Here is a 24,699-nt window from a genome sequence, read left to right as displayed (position 1 = left end):
CATCCAGTTATAGTGTTCTATAACTGTGTTGCTATTCCACTACATTTAAGCATTTACTATCATTCCTTATTTGTCATTTATAGCCACCATGTCTTCTTTTCAGCTACAAAGTCTCACTTTTGTGGAAAGTAACTATTCTAAACACCAATACTTCAGTTTTATGTATCCTTGTTTGTTTTTAACCCTTTTGTGTAAAGAAATGACAAACAACTGTGAAGTTACCCACACAATGTGTTGCAATATAACAGAAGTAACAAGAGGGGAAAAAAACGTGCACGGTTCAGGTGATCTCTACTTTTATTTAAATTAAATCATATAGGACTTTAAAAGCATTTTAATATTTACCAAAAAACACTAACCTTTTGCTGAATTAGATTTTTGTCTCATTAATAATCACTATATATTCATAGGTGCTAGGCAGAAAACACAAGAAAAATATGGGCGCACAGTAGGTCAAACAGTATTGAAAGCATATCTAGGAATTGGTTGTAAACAGAAGTCAAGGCACACACATACCACGACAGACATGGAAATGGTACTATAAAAAGTGAGAGAATGTTAGTTACACACATACTTTAAATATCAGTTAGAATTTTGTCATAATTTCCCCCAGCATGTGAAGCATTTTTTTTTTCTTTTTCAGCAATTTAACATTTTTTATTTTTGTTTTCGTAGGAATGTTAGATCATTTATGCAGATTACAGAGCCAATGTTTGCCATGTTGAGTCATACAGAACAATATACGGTTTGGCTATGAATGATGAACTTATGTAAACATTATTAAAAAGAAAAGCACTTTCCTTTATCAGTCATATTTTATGTCCATGCTTCATCTTTTAAAAAATAAGCTTCCTGTGATTAAAAGTTGAATAATTGCACATCAGAATTTCTAAAAGTAAAATAAATGCATTTATATAAAAAAGTTTTCCTTTACCTCCTTTAGTAATTGAAAATAAAGAAGAAAAAAAAAAATAGAACAAAAATACAATTATAAATGTTGATTTTGTGGTCATAGCCCAAAGAGTTAACAATACGAGCGACTGGATCAGCATTTGATGAAATTCTGCGAGTCTCGTCGGGTTTTTAGTCTCTTAGGTGTCTTTATAAAAAGCAGATCAAAGCAGAAATCGTGGTTGGCCAGTGCAGTCATTCATGGTGTGTTTACTCCCCCTTTCTTCATGGTCATTGGAACTCTTCAAGTAATCTGAAAAACAAAAACAAACACACCTATCAGTCATTATTTCTGACAGGCTTCAGCCGTTGACCTGCCAGGTTTCTCTCTCTGAACTCACCTTGACTCTCTCTCAGATTTGTTTTTTTAGAAGAGGCCACAGTCCTTCAGGTTGTTCTTGATGATGACGTCAGTGACAGCGTCGAACACAAACTGCACGTTCTTGGTGTCGGTAGCGCATGTGAAGTGGGTGTAGATTTCCTTGGTGTCCTTCTTCTTGTTCAGGTCCTCAAATTTGGTCTGGATGTAAGCCTGGGCCTCCTCGTACTTGTTAGGGCCTGAGGAGACAGAGTGAGAGAGGAGAGGCTGAGTCGCTGAGGAGAACACACTCTCTGAAGGGTCTTTTTCTGTTCTCTTGTTCAATTCATCTGGAATGATTTTGCCAATCCCTCCATTTTTGCCTCTTTGGTATTATCATTAAATTAGAGTCACATCATCGGTTTGTATCTCTGACCACCCGGCAATGTTTGAAAATCCAACGTGTTGTTTAAACACTCTTTCCTAGTCAGGAGATATTTTCAGTATCCAGAAAGACCCTTCTAACCATCTGCAAAACATATATAATCGGCTCAGATCTTTTCCAAATCCAAACAAAGATTGGACGTCTAAATAACAAATGGTTTAGCTGATTTTAAACAATCTGAAACAAAATGTTAACAATTTACCACGATTAGTCTTTGTTTAGATATTTTCTATTATTTAACATTTTCAAAATAATATGATCCATTGATATTTCTTTCTGTCATATGAAAAGGGGAAAGATATTTTCTGGTTATCTGGACTGGTAAATATAGTCGCAAATAAAGAAATAGGTATAATATCTTTATCATATCAGATTATGTTTTCATCTGTATGGTAAGAAGAGTCTTTACGGATTTTTAACTTCAATGTGATAGTGACACATAAGAGGCAAAAAGTGAGTCTAGATTTAGCCTGGTTTAATGGTTCTATACAGAGGCAGACTCTAACCCTAAGTACAAGAGTAATTATTACACCCTATTTACAAAATATTTAACTTGTTAAAGTAAAGAACTGCTTAAAAAAATTAAATTGTGGTCTATCGTTTGGTCCTGTCCTGTGTTTGTATCGAGGCGGTCCCACCGTACCAGAGTATTCGGGGAAGCAGATGGTCAGGGGGCTGTGGGCGATCTTCTCCTCGAACAGGTCCTTCTTGTTGAGGAACAGGATGATGGAGGTCTCTGTGAACCACTTGTTGTTGCAGATAGAGTCAAACAGCTTCATGCTCTCATGCATCCGGTTCTGGATGGGGAGGGGTACACATGTGGAGATAAAGAGATCGTTATCATTATTAAAAAAAACGTTCCCTGACAACCCAACCTCTCCTCTCCATTTTCCTGGGAATCACCTCCTCGTGCAAAGCTTTTAAACATTTTTGAGGATAAGCCTAACTCACCATCTCCTCGTCCTCAGCCAGGACCAGGTCGTAGGCGCTCATGGCGACACAGAAGATGATGGCTGTGACTCCCTCAAAGCAGTGGATCCACTTCTTCCTTTCTGAACGCTGGCCTCCAACATCAAACATCCTACACACACGCACACACACACACACACACACACACACACACAGTATAAATATACAGTATAATGCCGGAGAAGAAACAACACTCTGCACAGGCCTCGTCATTTTTGTTCAGTGTTCAGTGCAGTTGCTGTGGTAACAGGCAGCCTTAAGGCAGGATGAGGCAAGGCAGCAGAAGGTTTTTTTTACTGGGATCCTGAGTTATTCATGAAGATGAAGGGTACCTAGATGGATGATGGAGGATGTTCGTCTGGACGTTGCAACACTTAAGACTTTCTCCGTCTAACATGGAGAGGAGGCTTTTCAGCTGGCAGCTAGAGGCAGAGTGTAGCCATCGTAGCATCGCAGAGAGACACACTTATTCTTCCTGCTAAGCAGTTTTCACTTTGCAGGATTTGTTTCATTACAGCAGAACTTTGACACCCAGGGAGGGCGAGCTTAACGCTGAGTAAGCGGAGCTCATTATAACAGTGACACACATTAAACTGTTTACCTCAACAGTGTGCTCCTCTCCAGTGCTGCTTACATAGCTAAATATATCACGGCAGTGCAGCACTGAAGAGGTGCTGGAGGTAAACATATGCTGGCTGGATTTGGTTTATGTCTTCCAAAGAGTAATAAATGAAATCAAGACATAAATATGAGTCTTAAATATTATATACGCACCACAGAAGGCGGTTCATTTCCACTGCAGCTTCAAATGAGCTAAAATGAAGTCTGACTGGAGGTGATTTTGAATATTCACAACCAGTTTTCTGTGTTGTTTCAAAAGCCAATATAGTGACTAAAGTCTGCATTAGCTATGTATGAGAGCATGTTTGTGTATGGATTGAGAGCTGACTTCAGATATTAAAATACAAATGGGGAAAACAGTATGTTTTCAGAACATATAGGCAAGAAGAACATATTTACATTGTCAAAATAAGTACATTTCTGAGAAGCATGGCAAAAAACAAGCATTCAAAGACACTTAAGGGCTAGTAATGTGTTTGTATTCAGAAATAACTTCCTTCCTCTCTAATATCCTGCTGTGATACAGACTAACATCCCACACATGTCTACATCTTTTGTGTGTGGGATATGTCACCGTTCTGAAGGTTCCCCTCGGTTTCTCTCTGTGTCTAGAGGGACACGCTGCTTTGGTTAAAGACATATTTATCTCAGCTGCTGAAATCAATCAGCAACTTGACAAATCGGTAAATAAATGTTTTTCTTCTTGCAAAATGTATTGACTTTCCAAAAAAGGGAAGCATTGTGTTGTGGCAGACACAAACCGAAACTCATGACTCATAAAATCAATTACCTCAGTTGGCAAAATGTGTCAGTCACTAGCGATTCATAATTGTCAGAACAAAGTACTCTGTGACAACAGTTGATTTTCTGATAAGATATGACTTTTAAATGGCTTTCTCATTGCGTTTAAAGTCTGTTATTGTCATCAACTAACACACAGTGATTCACTGAGAATATCTTAAAGATCAAATGAGTTTCTGCTTTTGTAATGATTATTTTTTCTGATACATTTCGAAACATGCAAGATATTTCCAGCACAGCTCATAACTAATGTGTGGAGCTACTTCAGGTGGTGAGCATGAGCCTCATTTAATAATGACTGTCCCCTGCTGAGCCCGAGTCCTGAAGGCATGTCGCCCTCTGATTAGTGTGGTTACCATTTGATGCTCTAAAATAAACAGCCATTAAATATAAGTGATGACGTGTTCTAAAACATCCCCACTGTATATTAGCAGGGACAGTTTTTATGTAAACGAATATGATGCGTCTCTTTTGCAAATGAAATATTTAGCTGTACAATATAAAGTGATTATTTTAGACTTTTAATACTTCATCAGCATCTTACAAAATGAAGATTTAAGTAAGAACTGTGAAAGGAGGGAGTGTCTTACTTGAAGTGCAGATCCTTGAAGGTGAAATGCGTCTCCACGATGCCTGTGGTCTTCACTCGGGTCCGCAGCACGTCCTGCTGTGTGGGGATGTAATCTGGCTTGCCTATCCTCTCCAGGTCATTTAGATAGCTGTCGGGAACAAGGACACACACCATATATATTAACACTGTGCAGTAACCTCGCAGAAATAAAAGGGACCTTAAGATGTTAAGGGTTTGGGTTGTTTCAGGTGAAAGGTCTCATCTGTTCCTTCTCACAGACATGAGAAGGCCCGCTAGCAGCTCTGTGTCGTCTCAGCACAGCCAGGTACTAAGTGACAGTGATGAGAGCTGTACAAGGCTGCTGCGCCCTGCTATACCAGATCACACAGCCATGAACATTCATGTTATATAATGTACATTACAGTAAGAAAAGGAAAGGGAAACTAGGACAACACACAAAATAAACCCTTAAAAAATGGGGCAAGACGTCCTTTTTCAGCATGTATGCAATACACACGAGTAGGATTAACATTCGTGTGGTAATATTTAAAAGCCAAATTGACGTGCTGTCCTAGTCTCTTTTTTATCATTGACATGAATGATCAAGCACCCAGTATTCAGGGTCTTGATATGAAAGTGTAAAGATAACAAATTATTTCCGAAACTGAATATCTGCTGACTTTTTGAATGCCTGAAAAGATATGCAACATGTCCATTAGTGACAGGAGCATACAATATATTGTCTGTGACCATGCTATTGAATACAGACATTGTAAAGATGTATATTATATCACATACTCTGCACTATCCCAGCCATGGGAAAGCATCCACTGCAAGGTAAGCAAATGATGTGGATCATGGTAAGGAAAAGCTCTGGTAGCAGATTTCTGTTTCCTGATTACATTTTCCTTTGTTAGCAATCACAAAATCATGTAGTATGGTTAAGCAATGCATACACTGAATCCTGCAATGAGATCTGTTCATATCCACATGCACACAATACATAATGACTTGTATGTACAAACCTATGTCAATGTAATATCTTGACACGATGCTCTGTTTGTCTCAAGAAAAACTTGTATGTGTTCAAAAATGGACAATAAAGCATTCACACTGTTCAGCATACCTAAAGCCTGATAAAACACTAACTATAAGACCACAATCCACTTTCACAACTATAAAGTTACCCTGGTAGACAAATAAAAGTCCAAAAGTACATTTATACGTCATTCTTTCAGCACAATATTTAACTAGCTTGAAAAAACGATGTTATAAAACAAAGTGTTGGTGCTGGATGTTATCCCATTCAGCCCGGCTGTAGATATTAGAGCCTCTGCACCACTATTTCATGCCACGACAGTTTAATCATAATCCTGCTCCACACGGGCAGAGGGTTAGGATGCTTTTGTAGTCCACACATCAGATACTGTAGCACAGCTTGATTTAGCCATTGCGTTTATAAGCCTTTAAGAGTAATTTAATTTGGCCTGCCTACACTTTAATACATAAAAGGCATTCAAATGTAATGTGACAGAATAATTGTCAAAGGTAAAATAATGGTCATTTTAAAAGGTTTTACAAGAACAATTAAAACCATTTCAACATGTTTTTTTTTCACCCGTGAAGTAAACAGTTATGAGTGACCTAGTGTGGAACCCTAATATACTTTATATTCATTCACACAGAATCATTAAAGCGTTAGGAGAGACTGTTTCATGTTGATACTCCCAGAAATGTGGAAAGATGTTTTTCCTAAAATAATGGCAGCTGGATTCATTTTTTATTTGAGTGTAAATGACACGTCCCTCTCTCTCAAACCAGTCATCGCAGAGAGGTTCAGTTAATGAGAGCCGTGCCATCTCTCTCGCTTTATCCTTCCCTTCCTTTCTCTGGCTCTCAGCAGGTGCTCGGACATGGATTATTCTCTACTGCCAGACTCATTTAGTTCCCTCTTAAAGCAACCAACTCTCTCAGAGCTCGACAAAGCCATGACGGTACATTGTCCAATCTCCCAGCTGCTAAATGTTAGCCTGTTAGCTTCCAGGTCCCCTCAGCTTTAACAAGAGCAGTGAGGCAGAGAAGGTGAAGCTATGCTAATACCAGCCAACACAAACAGAGAACAATATCGCTCCCCGTGGAAGATAATACAGCCGTTACTGCAAAGCAATCACTTGTGAAAGAGTTAACACTCCCCTGACAGTTCAGCGCACATTCTGGCAGTGTCATGGTGTTATCAAAGGCTGAGTGTATTAAACAGAAATCAGCTAATTCCTGCTGCAGCTTGCGACAAGACTCAGGCTCTCTGATTTCATCCCACAGGGTACGAGTGATAACCTCTCACCTCTTACCAGCAGCCTCTCACAATTACCTCGTGTTCTCCCTGTTTATTATACTGGTACATTATAACAACGCTGTCAAAAACACTGAGTGCTCAGAAATTAGATTCATTAAAGTAATTAAGACCTGCGGAGAGAGGCTGAGGTTGCCATGTTGTTGTGGATTAGCGACACAACTGGTGTTTGAAAGTGAAAGCCCTGGGTTAAACAAAACAGCAAGGCCTTCATTATTAATAACTGCAGCTGCTCTCTGATGTTATTTTATGTCATTAAGGCACTCACTATGCTGCGGAGTCATTGAGCTGGTACTCTCGGGCCCGTGTGAAGCAGCCCTGCACGCCACCGTCAGCCCACAGCCGCTGGATGACGTTGGACAGATCTTCTGGCAGGATGCCCTGCTCCTCTGCTGCTGCGGACAGAGCAAACAGCTGGCGGGCATCGTCCTGACATGAAGAGACACACACAACACATTAGATAGAGCCGATTTCACAGAAAGATACAAAGTCTAGTGTCACTTGTTTTTCTTTTTCAATGGACAAAGCTGATAAGCACTGCAGAGTTGATTTAGGACATCTTTTTCACATGGCTAATAATATCCCACTTCCTGCAGGGCCCAGTAATGGTGGGCATGGATGCATGTTAGTATTACAACGAGTTTAGAATTGTGATGAAAACTACCATACGTCAGCAGCACAGACTCCTCAGATTTCAGCTGGAAGTAGCGAGGGAAAACATTATGTGCCTGTGGTAATTGGTGCTTTTTAAAAACAACTTTACTTAGACACTGCAGATAAGAGCTCCGACCAAATGTTATATCATTTGAAGTTTCCTGCAGCCCTCTGCACTCCATAGAATCAGACATGTCTAATGTCAAACTGTAAACTTTCACAACAAATGATATTGAAGGAAGTGAAGACACAGTAAAAGTAAACAGAAGAGTAAAGAACCAGAAATGAAGGATCGATCAGTGGCTTACTTGGCATGGTGTCGTCTCACAGTCACCTGCCATAAACTCTGCACGGTAATGAATCCGTCTATTAAAGTTAAGTGGCCTGGAAAAGCAGATGCATCGAATGGCAGGCAGGACATTAATATTAAAAGTAATGGCATGTACTTGCCTTTGTTACCCTGAGACACATAATAAGTGAGCAATGACATTTTGCAACTGTACTTAGTTTGCACTCACTGGGACTCTGAGAAGGGCATCGCCCACAGATTACATCACCTCCACCGCACCCCTCTGACCCGCTGCGTTTGAAGGCTTAAGTAAACTTCTGATGTTAGGTATTAAGAGCAAACTTCCATGGATTAGTTAATAATTAGCTTATTCGACCTGAAATAGTCTTATGACCCTGTCATGAATAATGTTTGCAACTTCTGCAAATCTGTAAGCAGCACATCTTGGAAAACTAGTTAAGAAAACTCCAAGCAATGAGTGATGTGTGCGCTGTATCAAATACTACTTGGTTACCAATAGTCTGCAGGAATTGTCACATTTGGCAAACAGTGAAAGCAGCGTGTTGCTTGTGTTTACATGAAGAGATCAAACAAACCCATTAGGTCACATGCTGATTTCAGAATAATGCTGAATGCTGAACGTTTTCTCTCACGGTGAGACGAATATTGTCTTTTTCATTGAAAACTGTGAAATGTTCCAGATTAGTCTGTCCTCTCTGTAGGTCATAGCAGTGGTGGACGGTGTTTCTCAAATAAACTCAAATAAACTAATTCACTCTGTCCAGCAGAACCTGTCATGCTGAGTTAGCTCCCTTGGCAGAGCGGATCCTCACATATGCCAAGTAGTCAAAAAGCTTTTTCCATACAAAAAAACCCCATATTTATCCAATTCCAACTGAAGGTCACGCAGGAGAGGGACATTTGGAGACAACAAAAGCATCAAAGATTTAGAGAAACTGCAAAGTAATGGTTTTTACAAACAGGTCTAAATTGAATTGCCTGCATGAAGGCATGTTTTAGTGTAGAGCCACCAAGCACAGAACTGTATCCACTACATGACGCACATCTGCTTTAATACTTATTCCAATTCAAGTCTGGGGATCAGGTGGGTTACAATTTCCTATGTGGTATTCACATGCTTTTAGAAACATACATCGACTTTTATAGAAGTATAAGATATGAGTTGAAATATGTGTAATTGGTATGAAATGTTGGACTGTGCTAAGGGAATAAAAGCTGTCTCCTTCTCTCCCCATGTAATCAATTCAAACACAATCTTTTTAGGTTCACTTCGATGTAGGAGTTGACAAATTGATTAATCAAAAGGAACTATGGAGACTCTTCTCCAGATACTTACTTATCTTATACTAGAAATGATCTTTCAAATGATCTGTGAAAATAGAATATATGAATCACATTCATGAGATGATGGCATTTTCTACTCTCATGAGTAATGCCAGCATTTTATTTCTGTCACCTTATCTCCCCGGGTGGAGATGATTTACTGTTTCAAAACACACAGTTATAAACTGAAAATACATGGCACTGTAGGAGTCCATCTTAAGCATCTGCTACCCAGAGTTGATTTCCGAGTAGAGACTGTCACACTGCACTCGAGAGAAATTCTTTAGCTGCATAATTCCTGCTGCCTCAAATCCTCAAGGCGGTGAGGAAGGAGGCGGTGGAGGCTTTGGAGGTGATTAGTAGAGATGATATAACAGATATATTACACTATACTTTAACAGGTTATCAGTTACTTCTGTCACTACCTCAAACACGGGAACAATTGGACTTCTACTTAAATCCTTAAAAGAACATTGGTCTTTTGAGTGTTGTAATGGCTTAAGCTAGCAGCCGCATAATATTTTCCAAAACAATTCAAACATTGTCCTTGGTCTTGCTGCTGCAGAGGATGATGGTGTGTAAAAACCTTCAACTTTAGTGTCAGATACCTACCGCTCTTGTAGGTTCCTCATAGTCGATCTTAAGGTTGGCCATAGCTTTGATGATGGCCATAACGGACTGGATTGTGTTGCTGTAGACAACGGCTCTGTACTGCTTACACTCATCTTCTGAGTACCCATCCTCATGGATAATCCTGAGAACAGAGCAGAGGAAGGGAGGAAAAGGGAGACAAATGGCATGTCAATGTAGATGAAATCACAATGTGACAATGAAACATAACATGCATATCCATAAAATGGTGTTAAATAGTGTTTGCTGGCTTTTTGCCCCAGATCTCACTGAATATTTAATCTCATTTGGAAACGGTTGTCGTTTACAATAACTTAAGTTAAGGTTTTATAATTATCACTTAATTAGATCCATCAAAGAGTATATAGTCCTGCATGTATGACATCATACACTGAGTACACAATGATAAGGCAAGTGAGTATTTTGACCATATCATCATTTGTATGCATATTTTCCAACTCCAAGCTGTATAAACTTGAATGCTTATTGGATTTTAGCATATCAGGGGATGTCTATTTGTGTAATGAGGGAGGGTGTAGCCTAAGGAGATCAACACCCTAAATGAAGGTGTGAATAATTATTAGGCAACTTCTTTTCCTCAGGCGAAATGGGCCAAAAAATAGATTTAACTGACTCTGAAAAGTCACATTTTTCGTGATCACAAAACCTTCCAACGTTTGTTATAAATAGTCAACAGGGTCGCAAGAAACGTGTTGAGAGAAAAGACGCAAATTAACTGCCAAAGATTTGAGAAGAATCAAACGTTCTTGCTTGTGGGGCTTGTGGATGGGTTACATAGAGAGAGAGGCATGCTGTTGAAAAAAGCTCTCAGACTGAAACCAAACAGAACCATCTCCTCTTGTCTGCCATGAGACCAGAGACCACAGCCAGGATGCTCATTGGTTGTGTGATGTGCTGAATGGGAGCTCATTAAAATGCAAGTGAGCTCGCTCCGAACACTGTGAGGCCCAGCCAAGAGACTCAAAGCCCACTCTGTTCTCCCTCATTCAAACATTACTTCTAATAGTTGATGACATGATCATGAAGCACTTTGCACAGTTTGTTTTAGAAGCGGCTTTTTAAGTAGGTATTTTAATCTCTATCCAACATTAGAAAGATGTGGACATTGGATGATTTATCTCATTTTCACTGAAAATAATCATAAAAAATTGTGAGTTTTTGTGAAGATCTGTACAAAGTTTTAACAAGTTTCTACATTTTTTTCTTAAGTTAAGCTATACAATAAGATTAGTAAACTGCAACATCTCAATTTAACTAAGAATATTATTATATTATATGTTGGCTTTAAAACATATTGTAATTTCAATTATGATATCAAATTTCGATTCCAAAAACATTTAGATTTATTGTTGAGCCGAACCAAAGAACCCCAAAAAGGACCTAAACAAACTATAGTTGATGATATACGATAAACAAAACCAAAGAGGGATTTGAAATGACCAGATGAAGGCGCTCTTCACACCACACCACAACATTGTAGTGATATCGTGTGGACCTCAGCTGCATCCTTCCCCTTTTTAAATAATTCAATACTTTTGTGTTAAGAATAACTCGCAAGTCGTGTTTCATTCAGGGAGGATTTCAGCAGGATACAATAACACTGGATTACATAGGAATCCCATCAATAATGCTTTCATTTATTTTGACTGTTATACTTTTGTAAGCAGAATTATCCTTTAAGTCGCAACATGTAGGTGTAGTGGAAACAGGAGGGAACTTTTCTGATCTCTTCCTAAGAAGTAGATACAAATAAACCCCATCATTAGTACTGCAGTTTCCTGTGACTGTCAGAGAGAGGCTCTGAAATCCATTATTTGTCCATCTTACATAAAAAGAGACAACCAGAGAGAAACGTTGCTCATATAAGTCTGGATCTAGTGTGGGACTGAGGGGTTCCTCTTGACTGAGTTATGCTTGTTCTCTATTTTTAGGTAAACGAAAGAAGTCACTCCTACTCCTCTGAATGTAAGAAAAGACTGCGGTGTTGTGCTCTTTCTACTTCCATCTTCCGTCAGTCAAAGGCATAGCTAGATCTTTTTCACAGGGAACATTTGCAACAGCCCTGGTTTAGTGTATGCATCAATAATGTCTTTTTCATGCTATGGCGAGTCAACATGTGAAACAAGTCTATATACAGTTAGTGGGTTTAACGTGATCTCAGTGAGAGGATTACAAACATTAAAGATCAAAAAATGTATAAAGAGAAATAACTTTGGTAATTAGAGATTGCACATGCGTTTTAAGAAAGACTGACAAGAGTGATCCTCGAACATGACCCCAGCCTTTCATTTGTGCTTCATCACACAGAAATAAAAGCTTAGGCTATAAAGACACATACGACTAATGTGTGTCTTCCTTTTTGCTCAAGTCTTTTCACATATCTTTGAGACATGTCATGTTAGTTTGAACATATCAAGCCTTTTCTTCAATGAACACGTTTGAAACTTTGAGAATTATGGATTTCCCTCAGAAAGTTTCAAGTTACGGTCTTACCGCCTTTAAAAGCAGCCTTTCAGATCCGTTAAACCCTGTGCCTAAAAGCAGGAACAATCAGCAAATCAAGTGACGTGTTTTACATAATAACTTGACTCACTTTCTCCCAAACTTAAGTAGCTCACTTGTTCTTCACTTTGTGAGGCTATTAGGCTATAGTTTCCCTGGTCTTTCAGTTTTAAAAACATCCTTTAAGACCTAGTTTAACCCTACAGATAAAAGCAGGAGAAATCAACATGACTCACTCTAAAATGTTGTGTCCTTTTACTGTAGCATTAAAAATGTGAAATAAAATTAGCCATAACAAAGCAAATGTATGTTCTATGTCTTGCCTTAAATGTATTCTGAAGCCTATCTTGGTATATACAATTCCAGGGTCCATATTTTTGACAGACAGTCCATTGAGTGGAAGAAAATATAGTGAAGAAGTGTCCATGCTGATGCTTCAGTGTCATAGAGCACTGCCAATCATCTTTTGTACAACCCGACTAAAATGATATCCTTAGCAAATGCTTACCAAAGCCTTGTCAGATAACAATCAGTGCAGCAACAACAATGGTGGGCCTTCTTCACCAGACTACATCTAGATTGTACACATGCAAAACTGACTGGAAGCATTTAGACTGGAATAATTAGATGTACCTTGGTACCTGATGTGGTCCACGTATAGAGAGTGCAGAACACATACAGATATCTGTATTCTGCGCAGTGACTGGACTCCCCGCTAGATTTGATTAATCACTTAACAAATGTTTCTCTCCTCCATGACGCTGGTACAAAATTATTCATGGTTCAATGTGGGTTAATGGCCTATTTCAAGCCTGTTAGCTCTAAACCAAGAATGCCATGCTAACGGTGCCAAACCCAAAGCAGCTCTCACCATTTCAGCATTCAGAAGATTGCATTTATCGAAGGAGGCACACCCCTGCATATAACATGAGCTGTAGAGCAGAATAAGATATACCTGGTGTGTGTGTCTGCGTGTGTGTGTGTGTGTGTGTGTGTGTGTGTGTGTGTGTGTGTGTGTGTGTGTGTGTGTGTGTGTGTGTGTGTGTGTCTATTAGAAACTACACTGGAAGACACTTATGGACTAATGCATTCTGCTTCCTTCAGACTTTCTCTGGTATTTCTCTTGATGTTCAGTGAAACAACAATTACATGTTGTAATTAAACGCTTCTGCCTGACTTGACAATTTCAGAATTTCCGAAAACCCAGATTTGATCTCTGACATGGGGTATTACAATGAAACACAAGACGATTATTCTTGATTACGAATTACATTAACTTTTCTCTTGTACTATCACAGCAAAAAAAAGTGTCTTATCTGACCTAGGCTGTATGTGGCTGTATGTTGTCAGAACGTGGTGCATCAAGTTGTATACTAGGATCGCATGAGAGTCACATCAAGCACACAGTTTTACCACAAAACCATCAGCAAATGAACAACACAAAGTGCTTACATCCACTTTTGTTATGCGACTTTTAGGATTTTGATGTCAAAGGGTGCCTTTTAATCATTCAGAAGATGGCTGTCGGGGAAACCTATTAACATTTTTGTATATTTTCTTTTTTTTCAATTTTCGTTTCTATTCAGGTTTTCTTTTAAGTGGAAATTAAAAACATGAGTCATTGGAACATGGGGGCCGCCGAGAACATGGTATTATTTTCTACAAAGCGCCACGTAGAAAAGGAACAGGGCTTAGATTTGAAGCCAGCACAGTTGGTTGTAAGGTGATACTTCTTCTTCCCACTTTCTTTAACATCCACAAATGAATGTGCTGCTCTAATTATTCTAACAGCTTTACAGAACATACTGATCCTTAAATAAGTGTTGTAAATCCACCTTTGTGTAAATATGCCAAATGCATGTAATTGTGCTGTTAAACCATAAATTAATTTGTCTGAGAATATGGGAGGAAAAGCAAAACAATGAGAAGTTACTCACTTCATCTGCTTCACAATGGTGCTCTTCCCCGACTCTCCAGCACCTGCAGAGAGAACAAAAACAAGCAGAGGTTAAAAATACACTCCCGTTAGCTGAGAAATGTAAACAGGCAGCCAGCGAGGCCGCCTCACATCTGGACCCTCGTCTCACTCCCCTCCCTTCGCCTCCCAGTCTTGCCTTCAGCAGCAGAACTCAGTTTCATCCTGGACCTGCCTCCTGTTCTCTCTTACATTACACCTACAGCAAGGGGTGTCCAAATGTTGCCCCGGGGGCCAAATGCGGACCGCAGGCCATTTTGAATTGGCCCTCAGCAAATTCAAAAAGTATAATGAAATCTGGCCCACAAATCAGCCTTGTGCTTGTTTTATTTTGTACTTCTTAAATATACATGTACAAATATATTACACAGTATTCATGTTTTAATAAAAAAAACTAAACATTTTCTAACAAATCTAAGTTGATAAGAAAAAAGCCCAATAACTTATTTACATAACAAGTTTGAAATAGACCCTTCCTATTTCCTCTTATTATAAGCAATCTAAGGCTTCCATTTTAAGGAATGAACAGCCAACAAAATTAATTCAACCATATGGAGAGCTGAGATTTAAGCTGTTTTTTTTCAAGGATCAAGCATAATTGACCTACATTTGATTGACTTTGCTAACTTATAACTTAACTGATAAGGCAAACCTCACCTCTAGTGAGCGGCCAAGCCCTTCGTATATTTTTCTGTATGTGGCCCTCGTATAAATACGTTTGGACACCCCTGCTCTACAGGGACTCTGAAACTCACTTCTATCTGTAGTCTGACTCAAATGGTGAAACACAGGGCTTAAATTCATCCAACATCCCGACCTCTCTGAACCTTAAAAGGGACACAATCCACCTTTCATATTCCCTCCTTTCCATATTAAGACAGGTCACTTTATCGTGGTGAACATTTTAATGGAAATGTCTGGCACTGACAGGATATGGGTTTTTCTTATCCACTGCTGTGTTTATTCAAATAGCCTGAAGCGACCAGAGAGAGCTCATCTGCCACAAGGAATCCAACACTACACACACACACTCACATATACACACCCAGGGGTGCCTGTCAGTGCACTCTCCATTCGTACTCGCCTGGGGGGAAGTCTTTCTGGGATGACCCTTAAAATACACTACTACACAGCATGCGGCACGCACATGCACAGCAAAGCCTCTGGGTAGGAATGGGCTAAGATAGCTTCCCGGACAGCTGTCAGCTCCTACAGCTCCATGCTATATGAGCTCAGACTGTAGAATGTGCACTTTGCCTTGAAATAAAATACCCAACCGTCTAAAAGGTGTGCATCACATTTATTAGAGTGAACCTAGGCTGACCAAATGTATCAAAACCAAAAGGATGTTAGCCTCCGTGGTCTGTGTGAAAGGGATTTTCTGTTGAAAGTTGTGTGACATTCTCCATCTTACATCCACCTCTTGGTTCTAATGTCCCCTTTCTTCCCACCAGACAATTTTACAAATGTTATTGCGATGAAGCTCTCATCCATCTGCTGTACAGGCTGTGGACCATATTGTTGAGCAGAAGGAATGCTCTCTTGCTCACTGAGTACCTTGAATTAAAAAGTGTAAACATATTCGATGCTGAAGAAAATGGGAAATAACTATGATGGAGACTTATTCAATGGAAATGGGAAGTGTGCTTTCATAATAATCAAGTCTGAATTCAGACGGAAAATGTTGCATAACTGACAAGCTTTTGTTGGATTCAAGCCACAATATTGGTTTCAAGCCAAAAGACCATCAAAACGTCTCCTTCAATTGAGCATCCACACACCAACGCTGTTTAAGTATCCTTCATACAACAACGAAGGGATAAGCATTAGTGATTTTGTTTTATAATTGTGCAAAACACAGGAGAGTTTGACCTTGCAGCCTCTGTGGCACAGTTGAAAATATGTGAGTCTGTAGACAAAACTACCAAAACACACTTTCTAGACCTGACCAGGGACAAGCTACCATGCATTTCTCTTAAGCCACACACACACACACACACACACACACACACACACACACACACACACACACACACACACACACACACACACACACACACACACACACACACACACACACACACACACACACACACACACACACACACACACACACACACACACACACACACACACACACACACACACACACACACACACACACACACACACACACACACACACACACACACACACACACACACACACACACACACACACACACACACACACACACACACACACACACACACACACACACACACACACACACACACACACACACACACACACACACACACACACACACACACACACACACACACACACACACACACACACACACACACACACACACACACACACACACACACACACACACACACACACACACACACACACACACACACACTCTTTGGAGTTGGCCCTGTGAAACTGAAGCTGCGTACAGTCGATAGAGGCGGTGAATACCTTGGTGCCACTGCTGCTTTGATAAACAAATAGGTAGCAGCTCACCTTACTGTACAACACACACACACACACACACAAGAACTCCTGGCACGTTTTGTATATTTCCAGTTATCAAGCCTGTGCATGTGGAATAGGTTTAGTTTATTGGATCTACTGCTAGATACCCTTTCTGTTTCACACACACACAAAAACACACAAAAATAATAAATATTACTTTAGGAACAAACAAATTGGAGAATAAAGTGAGGTTTTACAGTATTTTCCACCCAAAAAAGGATTAATAAAGAACAATAAACTGCTGCTACAGAAATCCATATTATGAGTACTTGAAAGACCTCAATTCCCATGCATATATGCAGGCAAATGGTGTCCTGCACTGCACTGTTTCACTGTAATAGTGCAGCTGCCAGCTGGCAGTGAAAGGCTGCCAGCAACTGAACAAGCACTTGTACTTTAATAAAACGGTTTGCAGAATTTCTACAGGACTGAATACAATCTTCTTAAAAGGCCTTTTTAATCGTTTTGAAATCACATCCCAGCTCATATTGTGCACCTGTTTAACAAAATATCGCAAACGTAGGCTAGTACCAACCAATCATGCTAAATTCTAAATCAGCCCACATTTCATTCTTGTTACAGTACATTGCTTGAATGTTCAATTTGAGTGGAGAATATTTCACAGTTCAGAAGCTTAAGATGCTCTAACTTCCGTTTCACTGGTAGATGAATTGAATGAAACTCACACACTTGGTAGGCCAGCTGGGACTGCTGAGGGATAAAAGGCTGGGCTGTCACTAGATCGGGGCAATGAGCAATGTTGCAGGTGGTTCTGTGGGGAAAAGCTTTGGCAAAAACCAACGGCCTGACGACAGACTGATACCACTGATACTGTCACTATTACACAACACATTTAGCCTGATCTGTGGCTAATGCTACATATGATCATATCTTCATTTGGACTGAGGAGGCTCAAGACTGCAGCTGCTTGAACACACCAACATCTCACAGTGTGAACAAACCAACAAAGTCTTCCCTTTGATTCTATGTTCTTTCCTCACAAACAGTATAATTTAAAAAACCACTTCAAAACTAAAGCTTCAACCTGTACTAAATATAACCTAACTGAGCTTTGCTTTTAAAAACAAACTGAACTGACATGAGGATGAACTGAAAAACACACTAATGCAGCTCGCAGGAAAATAAATAGTGCCCACTGCCTAGCAACTGGGCAACATGTCGGCCAGTTGTGGTTGTCTTTGACTCATGGTAGTAAATTAGGAGAAAAAAAGGCAGAGGGGGGAAAAATAGAGGACTGCCAGTTCAGTCTGACATTTTATTTGAATAGGACTGCAAAAGTTATAGAAAATAGAAAAAAGGAGGATGGATGTGAGTGTTTCCATTCTTACATTTCCTCTGTCTGCGTGTGTTTCCATTCTTACATTTCCTCTGTCTGCGTGTGTTTGGGAAGAAGGGTTGCTAGCATGAAAATATGTAGTACTAGGAGAAAGCAGAAGGGAATTTTTAATCTCCCAGCAAGTCTAAAGGAAAATCTTTATAAGTAATAAAGTGACTGGCAGACAGACGGATCAAACACCATTATAGGTGGCAGGGGAACCTGTGGGAGGGAGCATGCAGGATGAACAGGGGTCCAGCTGTTGCATCATTATTCAGCATATCTGTAGGTCCAGAGATCACGAAATGTAGAACCACAAGATCCCCCAAAAATCCCTCTCGTCAACTCAAAGTAATGTGTTTGTTTCCGAAAACAAAGTGGGTCAGTGTCCTGTGAGGGATTATAGGTCCTGTCTCAACAAGGAAAGGCAGCTCCTTGCAATAGCACCGGCTATAACAGAACTGGATGTGTTTTTGTTAAGTTAATGCCAATAAAGCATATTGAATACAAGTTTCTTAATTGAAAGAAGAGCATAAAAAGGCGCTCAAAGGCTTTTCTAAAGAGAAAATATATTGTTTCTCTTGTCCTGATTACAGTATTATAGACACAGACGCCCGCAGTGTTTCAATTCACTGTTTGCTGAACTTTCTCCAATGCCCTCTGTATGTAGTATGTACTTCATCATACAGATAGACTTCATTTGGTCTTTAGGTGTCATGAATTTTAAAATAAGCAGAAGCCATCAGCACTAAGGATCATCACTAAGCTCAAATCCCCTGGACATTTGCTGAAGGCTTTAAACTCATTTGTTCTGTTTAAATGTCAGAGATATGTCCTAAAAAGGAATTTGAGTTTTCTTTTGCAGAAAAAGGATCTGAGTAAAGAAATGACAAAGCCTTTATTGACTCTGACCAGGGATGAAACTTGACAGGAAGAAGAAGTGTGCCAGACAGCTCCTCTGTGAGGAATCCTGGCATGCCTGAACCGTCTCTCTAGTTTCGTTATTCAGTGAAGCGCAATAAACTGACAAGTGCGAACATAAAAGGAGGAGAGAACGAAAGGTAGCACCTGTGTTCTGTGTCAAGACTGAGGATCAACAGCTGTCAATGATCAACCTATGTCTTCATCGTGCAGTGCCATGCCATGTGTTGCAGCATCCAGCAGCCACAGCCTCATAACATGCTAACTGTTTTAAAAGGTCTGCCTCCTATGGTGTTTTACTCTGTGTGTGAATAAATGTGTGCATGTGTTTTGTGCAAATGTGACCCATCCTGGTGGGCCTGCGACCACACAAAGGCAGCAGTGTGAACCCCTGCTAGATCAGAACAGAGCACGCTGTTGATGTTTAGGCCTGGACCCTACCAATCAGCGCTTTAGCACACACACACACACACACACACACACACACACACACACACACACACACACACACACACACACACACCACACACACACACACACACACCACACACACACACACACACCACACACACACACACACCACACACACACACACACACACACACACACACACACACACCACACACACACACACACACACACACACACACACACACACACACACCACACACACACACACACACACACACACACACACACACACACACACACACACACACACACACACACACAACCACCACACACACACACACACACACACACACACACACACACACACACACACACACACACTTTTGGTGCCAGAAGTACCCCTGAATTCCTCACATATGAAATTGCTTTCGGGCAATACAAAACTTTAAGTAATGTACCATCGAAGCCCCATTTCTTATTGGGACATGTGAGAAAAGGCGTTTGGATTAGAGAAAGATCATTTAAATGATCATGTGTATTATGAAAGACACATTTTAATGTAAATTAATATAATGTACAAAGATGCGTTTTTCATTTAAATGTAGACTTTTTCTATCTTCTATCAGACATGAAGTGCTCGGTAACAGTGTGGCCAAATGAGAATTACACTGGTCTCAAACAGAGTAGGGGCGTAATAACCCACACATAATTGGGATAAAATATAATCCAATTGAACATTAAACGTCGCACAAAGTCAGTATTACTAACGGGCGATAGTACTGCATTGCACTAAACTGCATACTGTAGGTGTTAATGATATCTGACCACATTACGCAGTAGTTGGTTGTGACTTAGTGAGTGAAAAATCAAAGCTGCACTCTTTAATGAGACGATTATTTAACTGATTCTTATTCTGCCACTGTGAATTTAGAGAAAGTTAGGTAAAACAAAGAGAAAGTTGAATAAAACATTGGAAAGAGCACAAGGATATTTCTTTGAAGTCCACTAAATCTATAATGGTCTGGCCCTCGGGTCCTTCCTGTCCACACTTCAGAGCAAATCTGTTGAATAAATCAATACCTGACCCTTTAGTGACGGGCTGACCAATGGATACCAAACATGCACTGGCTTTGAAGCTGGAATCTGGAGACATTAGAGGCCAATATTGGATGTTATGAGGCTTGAAATCAATATGCACTTAGAGAAATGGGACCTAACGCTTTTAAGATCACTTAAATGTTATTTCTCCTGCTTCCTTAGTGTACTGATAAAGACAGTGTTAGACTTCTCTCCGATTTGAGACTTCACGTATTCTCTTTTCTCAATCTCAGCACCCTGTGACTCACTACGACTTAAAAAACTAAACAATGAGATGCCTGAATTCACACAATCTCCCAATTAAACATTAAACTAAGCATACAGGGGAAAGTGATGAGGCAGCGGGTGATGATGCCAAGATTAGTTACTAAATAAATGAAGGCAGTAAGGAGAAGGAAACAGACGTAGAAAAAAGGGGATAAAAACAAATAAAAGAATAAACGCTGAGGGGGCAATTTCACACTAGAGGGATCCAGTAAGACAATTCAGCCTCACCATAATGACATACGTCTCTTACGCAAAAACATTGCCTCATCACTTCTCCATCTCCCAATCTCCCCAAGGCTTCACTCTCTATTTATTCTATAATGTAATTATAGAATTTCAATTTCCATCATTTCTTAAAGGGATCCTCCCAATGTCCTCGGCCGCCTACACACCAGCCGTGAGGCGACCCGACGCCGCCTGTTCTTCTCAGCTACGAGTTGAGAAAATGTGCCCATGCAGACTGGAGACCAGAGGCCCTCGGAGAGAAACATGTCCCACTTCCTATTCTCAGATCCAATCAAGAAGGAAATGGAAGCAGCTTGCATAAACGTGTGTACACTCGAGAACGCAAAAGAAAAACATGTGCACACACAGTCGGGCATATCTGTCCGTTTGAAAGACAGGGACGGAGACATTTGGTTTCCTCCGACAGATGGCTACCGTGCCCCGGGCAGAGAACAAGTCTGGACCGCAATGTGACAACTGCTGCCAAAGAGGAGAGGGATCAGAGACTAGAGGATCTACTTCTTCTATGTAGATTGACTGGATGTAAGAGAGTGTAGAAAGACACATTTAAATGACATTTCTGCAAATGATCTCAACAAGTCTGCAGCCACAGAGACAATCAATAATGTATTAATAACCATTAAAGCCGTGCGTCTTACTTTGATGGAAAAGCAGCCATAATTATGCGGTTAGTTAGATGAAGAGCTGCATTGGTGAGTTTCAGAGAACATGTTTTACTTTGTGTGGAAAACCCCTGCCATCAGCCGGGCTCAGATAATGATTATAATCAATTGATCAGTAACATCACCAATTAGAGGCATGAGAAATAAAGGGGTCCGGCATTTCTTGTGGGACTGTAAAAAGGACAAAAATGAATCAATGGAGCTTTAGGCGGTGTGTGGTTAATCTCCTGTAAAGGTTATCAGATCAGAAGAGGACCGCATTGAAGACACACCTCTAGAGCAATTAGATGGTGTAAAGATTAAACACAAATACAGACTTTATATTAGTCAGAGATGGGGAATCATTGATAAAATATTAATAATCCAATGTGAAGTCAATTAAGTGAGAAAGTGTCAAAGGTGCTACAAATATTATGTTGTTCCAGTCTGTATCATACTGTTTCTTAAAGGGGACCTATCATGCAAAATGCACTTTTGTACGTCTTTTATACATGAATATGTGTCCCCGGTGTGTCAGGGAACTCACCAAGTGTCAGAAAACACAACCCTCTCTCTTTTCCTCCATACCCAAAATCTCTAAAAACGGGGCTGCAACGGATCTGATACAGACTGATCCAGATTTGAAAATAGTCTGACGTCAGTGACGAGGAGCTCCGCCTATATGGCCAACTCTCCACCTATCAGGGGAATGAGAGGTTGCCGTGGCATGGTAACAGCATGGTAACAGCATGATAACACGACGCTCGTAACTCGGCCCCCTCCTTTGCAGGGGGGCGTGGTCAGCTGCAGCTCATGCAAAGACAGGGGTGGAGGAGAGCAAAATAGAGCGAAATGAGGCATGGCTAAAATGCATGATCTGTTTGGTATTTTGAAAAAGAAAACGTATAAATATACCTTATATAGGTATGGCCCTACAATATATTATTCAAATATAGCATGATAGGTCTCCTTTAAATCAGATTTCAGGCCATAAGCCTATCAAATAAGCATATAGAGGTTAGCCATATTTGTCTTAAGCTAAGGATGCTGCACAGACATCCTTCATCCGTCACAGAAACATTGAGGGCTTCTGAGGGAGGAACTGCAAATAAAAGAGGGGGTAATAACAATGTAGCATGTTGTTGAATCGATCACGATCATGTTGAAACGTGTGAAAAGTCAATTATGAGGCTCACAGGTACTCAGGTTTCTGTCACTCTTAAACGTGTAAGGGGTGAGATGTTTCGACAGGTTACTGGGACATCGGGAACACAATGTCCCGTCTTCTTGCTCCCACCGTGGGATATGGAGAGCAAAAACAGAGAAGAAGATCAAAAAGGGAACAGCAGCTGATAGCCGGACACTTCCCTGCTGGTGATCTCTACACTTCCACACCTCAGGACCCACATTACGACAAGCCTCCAACTGCCTTTCTACTTTCTTATGGTCAAAAATAAAGAGAATACAATTTCGTTATTACGGTTATTCAGCTTTTATGGCAAAAATCCCGTAATGTTTTTTATAGCACGATAAGCTTATGATGTGAGGATCATCGTAACATAGTGACAGCCCTCCTCAGGTTTAATTATACAAAGAAGCAGTAGAAAAACATGACATTTATTTACAGAGTAAAAAATACCCATGGTTGGTTTTCACCCTTTAAGGCACGTTCACATCGTGCCCTTTTCACTGATCTATCCGTCAAAAAGCATCATTCTCAACTCCCCTGGCAACAGTTTCTCCCTTAAAGGCCTTTTTACACATGCAGCATGCAAGTGAGCACACAGACACACAAGCAGATCAGATGGGAAATGGGATGTAGAGCAGGTAATATCTCTAACCCACCGGCTTTCAGAGGTTCTATGTGAAGGTGAAGTGCTCTTTGGAGGTTGAAAAACAGAGGTAAGACAAAGCCATAGGGGGTCAAGAAAAGCAAAGAGGCTGATGGGAGACTGAGAAGAGTGGGACAGCAAACCATTAATCGTAGCAGACAGCAGAGAGGATCAACAGAGTAGAGGGAAAGGAGTAGAAGACAGAGTTGGTCTGCAGAGACCCTGATGGGACATGAGAGTGAGGGTGCCAAATCAACTGCCAGGTCATTGCCCATGATGGATACAGCCTGAAATCTACCACAGCCAGGAGTAGAAGTGTGTATACAAATCCAATTCAGAAAAACACTCACTTAACAGGGAAGCTCAAATCTGACTGGGTCGATGTTTATGCTCTTTAAAATGGACTGATGACGAATAAAAGTAGACCTCATAAAATAGGTGAGGTCGCTCCCCCTCATTTATTTCTTGGATTTGGCCCAAGTTCCTCTCCTGCCTCATTTCATCGACTCTGAATGGCAGCAGTGAAATGATTTGAGAAAGCTGAGAGCAGGCGCAGCTCACAGCCCCGCTGCAGTGGCAGGGGCTGTAATCGCAGCCCACCAGATGGAAAGAATTCATAATTGATGGCGATTTTCGAACGGTTTGCTGGGATGAAGGAGCATCGGGTACAGGGGTGCTGAACGTCTGCAGCCCAGTGAGCTCTTTTGTAATGTGGCGTAACATCTGAAGCAGGCGTCCTTAGCCCATGGTGCTTCTGTAAAGCAGATACTCAAGCATGGTTCCCAATAAAGGATGGATTTACACCAACACTACTACTGACATGTCCTCTGAAGAAAACGTAATGTAATGGTTGTCCTTGTGTGCTGACTGAATTCTTTTTGCCAAAATTATCGTTAGAGTGAAAATCTGACATTGTGACAGCTCTTATATCAATAACAGATATCTGTGCCAACAATTATTTAAGAAATATTCACATTTCTTGTGAATAACTCGGAAAATA

General features: G+C 40.4%; 1 protein-coding gene across 1 annotated transcript in view; it reads right to left on the bottom strand.

Moving 5' to 3' along the window:
• Nucleotides 1-279: 279 nt before the first annotated feature.
• LOC117489391 (guanine nucleotide-binding protein G(i) subunit alpha-2) overlaps nucleotides 280-24,699 on the bottom strand; it is a 52,009-nt gene continuing 27,589 nt past the window's right edge. The window contains exons 2-9 of the mRNA XM_034138621.1: nucleotides 14,384-14,426; nucleotides 9,906-10,047; nucleotides 7,275-7,435; nucleotides 4,676-4,804; nucleotides 2,646-2,775; nucleotides 2,338-2,491; nucleotides 1,293-1,509; nucleotides 280-1,204 (exon numbers count right to left, since the gene is read on the bottom strand). Of these exons, the coding sequence (XP_033994512.1) occupies nucleotides 1,319-1,509; nucleotides 2,338-2,491; nucleotides 2,646-2,775; nucleotides 4,676-4,804; nucleotides 7,275-7,435; nucleotides 9,906-10,047; nucleotides 14,384-14,426 (950 nt within the window). The 3' untranslated portion in view covers nucleotides 280-1,204; nucleotides 1,293-1,318. The remainder of the gene's footprint in view (nucleotides 1,205-1,292; nucleotides 1,510-2,337; nucleotides 2,492-2,645; nucleotides 2,776-4,675; nucleotides 4,805-7,274; nucleotides 7,436-9,905; nucleotides 10,048-14,383; nucleotides 14,427-24,699) is intronic.

This window comes from Trematomus bernacchii, unplaced genomic scaffold, assembly GCF_902827165.1.
Source record: "Trematomus bernacchii unplaced genomic scaffold, fTreBer1.1, whole genome shotgun sequence".
Lineage (NCBI taxonomy): Eukaryota > Metazoa > Chordata > Actinopteri > Perciformes > Nototheniidae > Trematomus > Trematomus bernacchii.
This window is presented reverse-complemented; position numbering and strand designations above follow the sequence as displayed.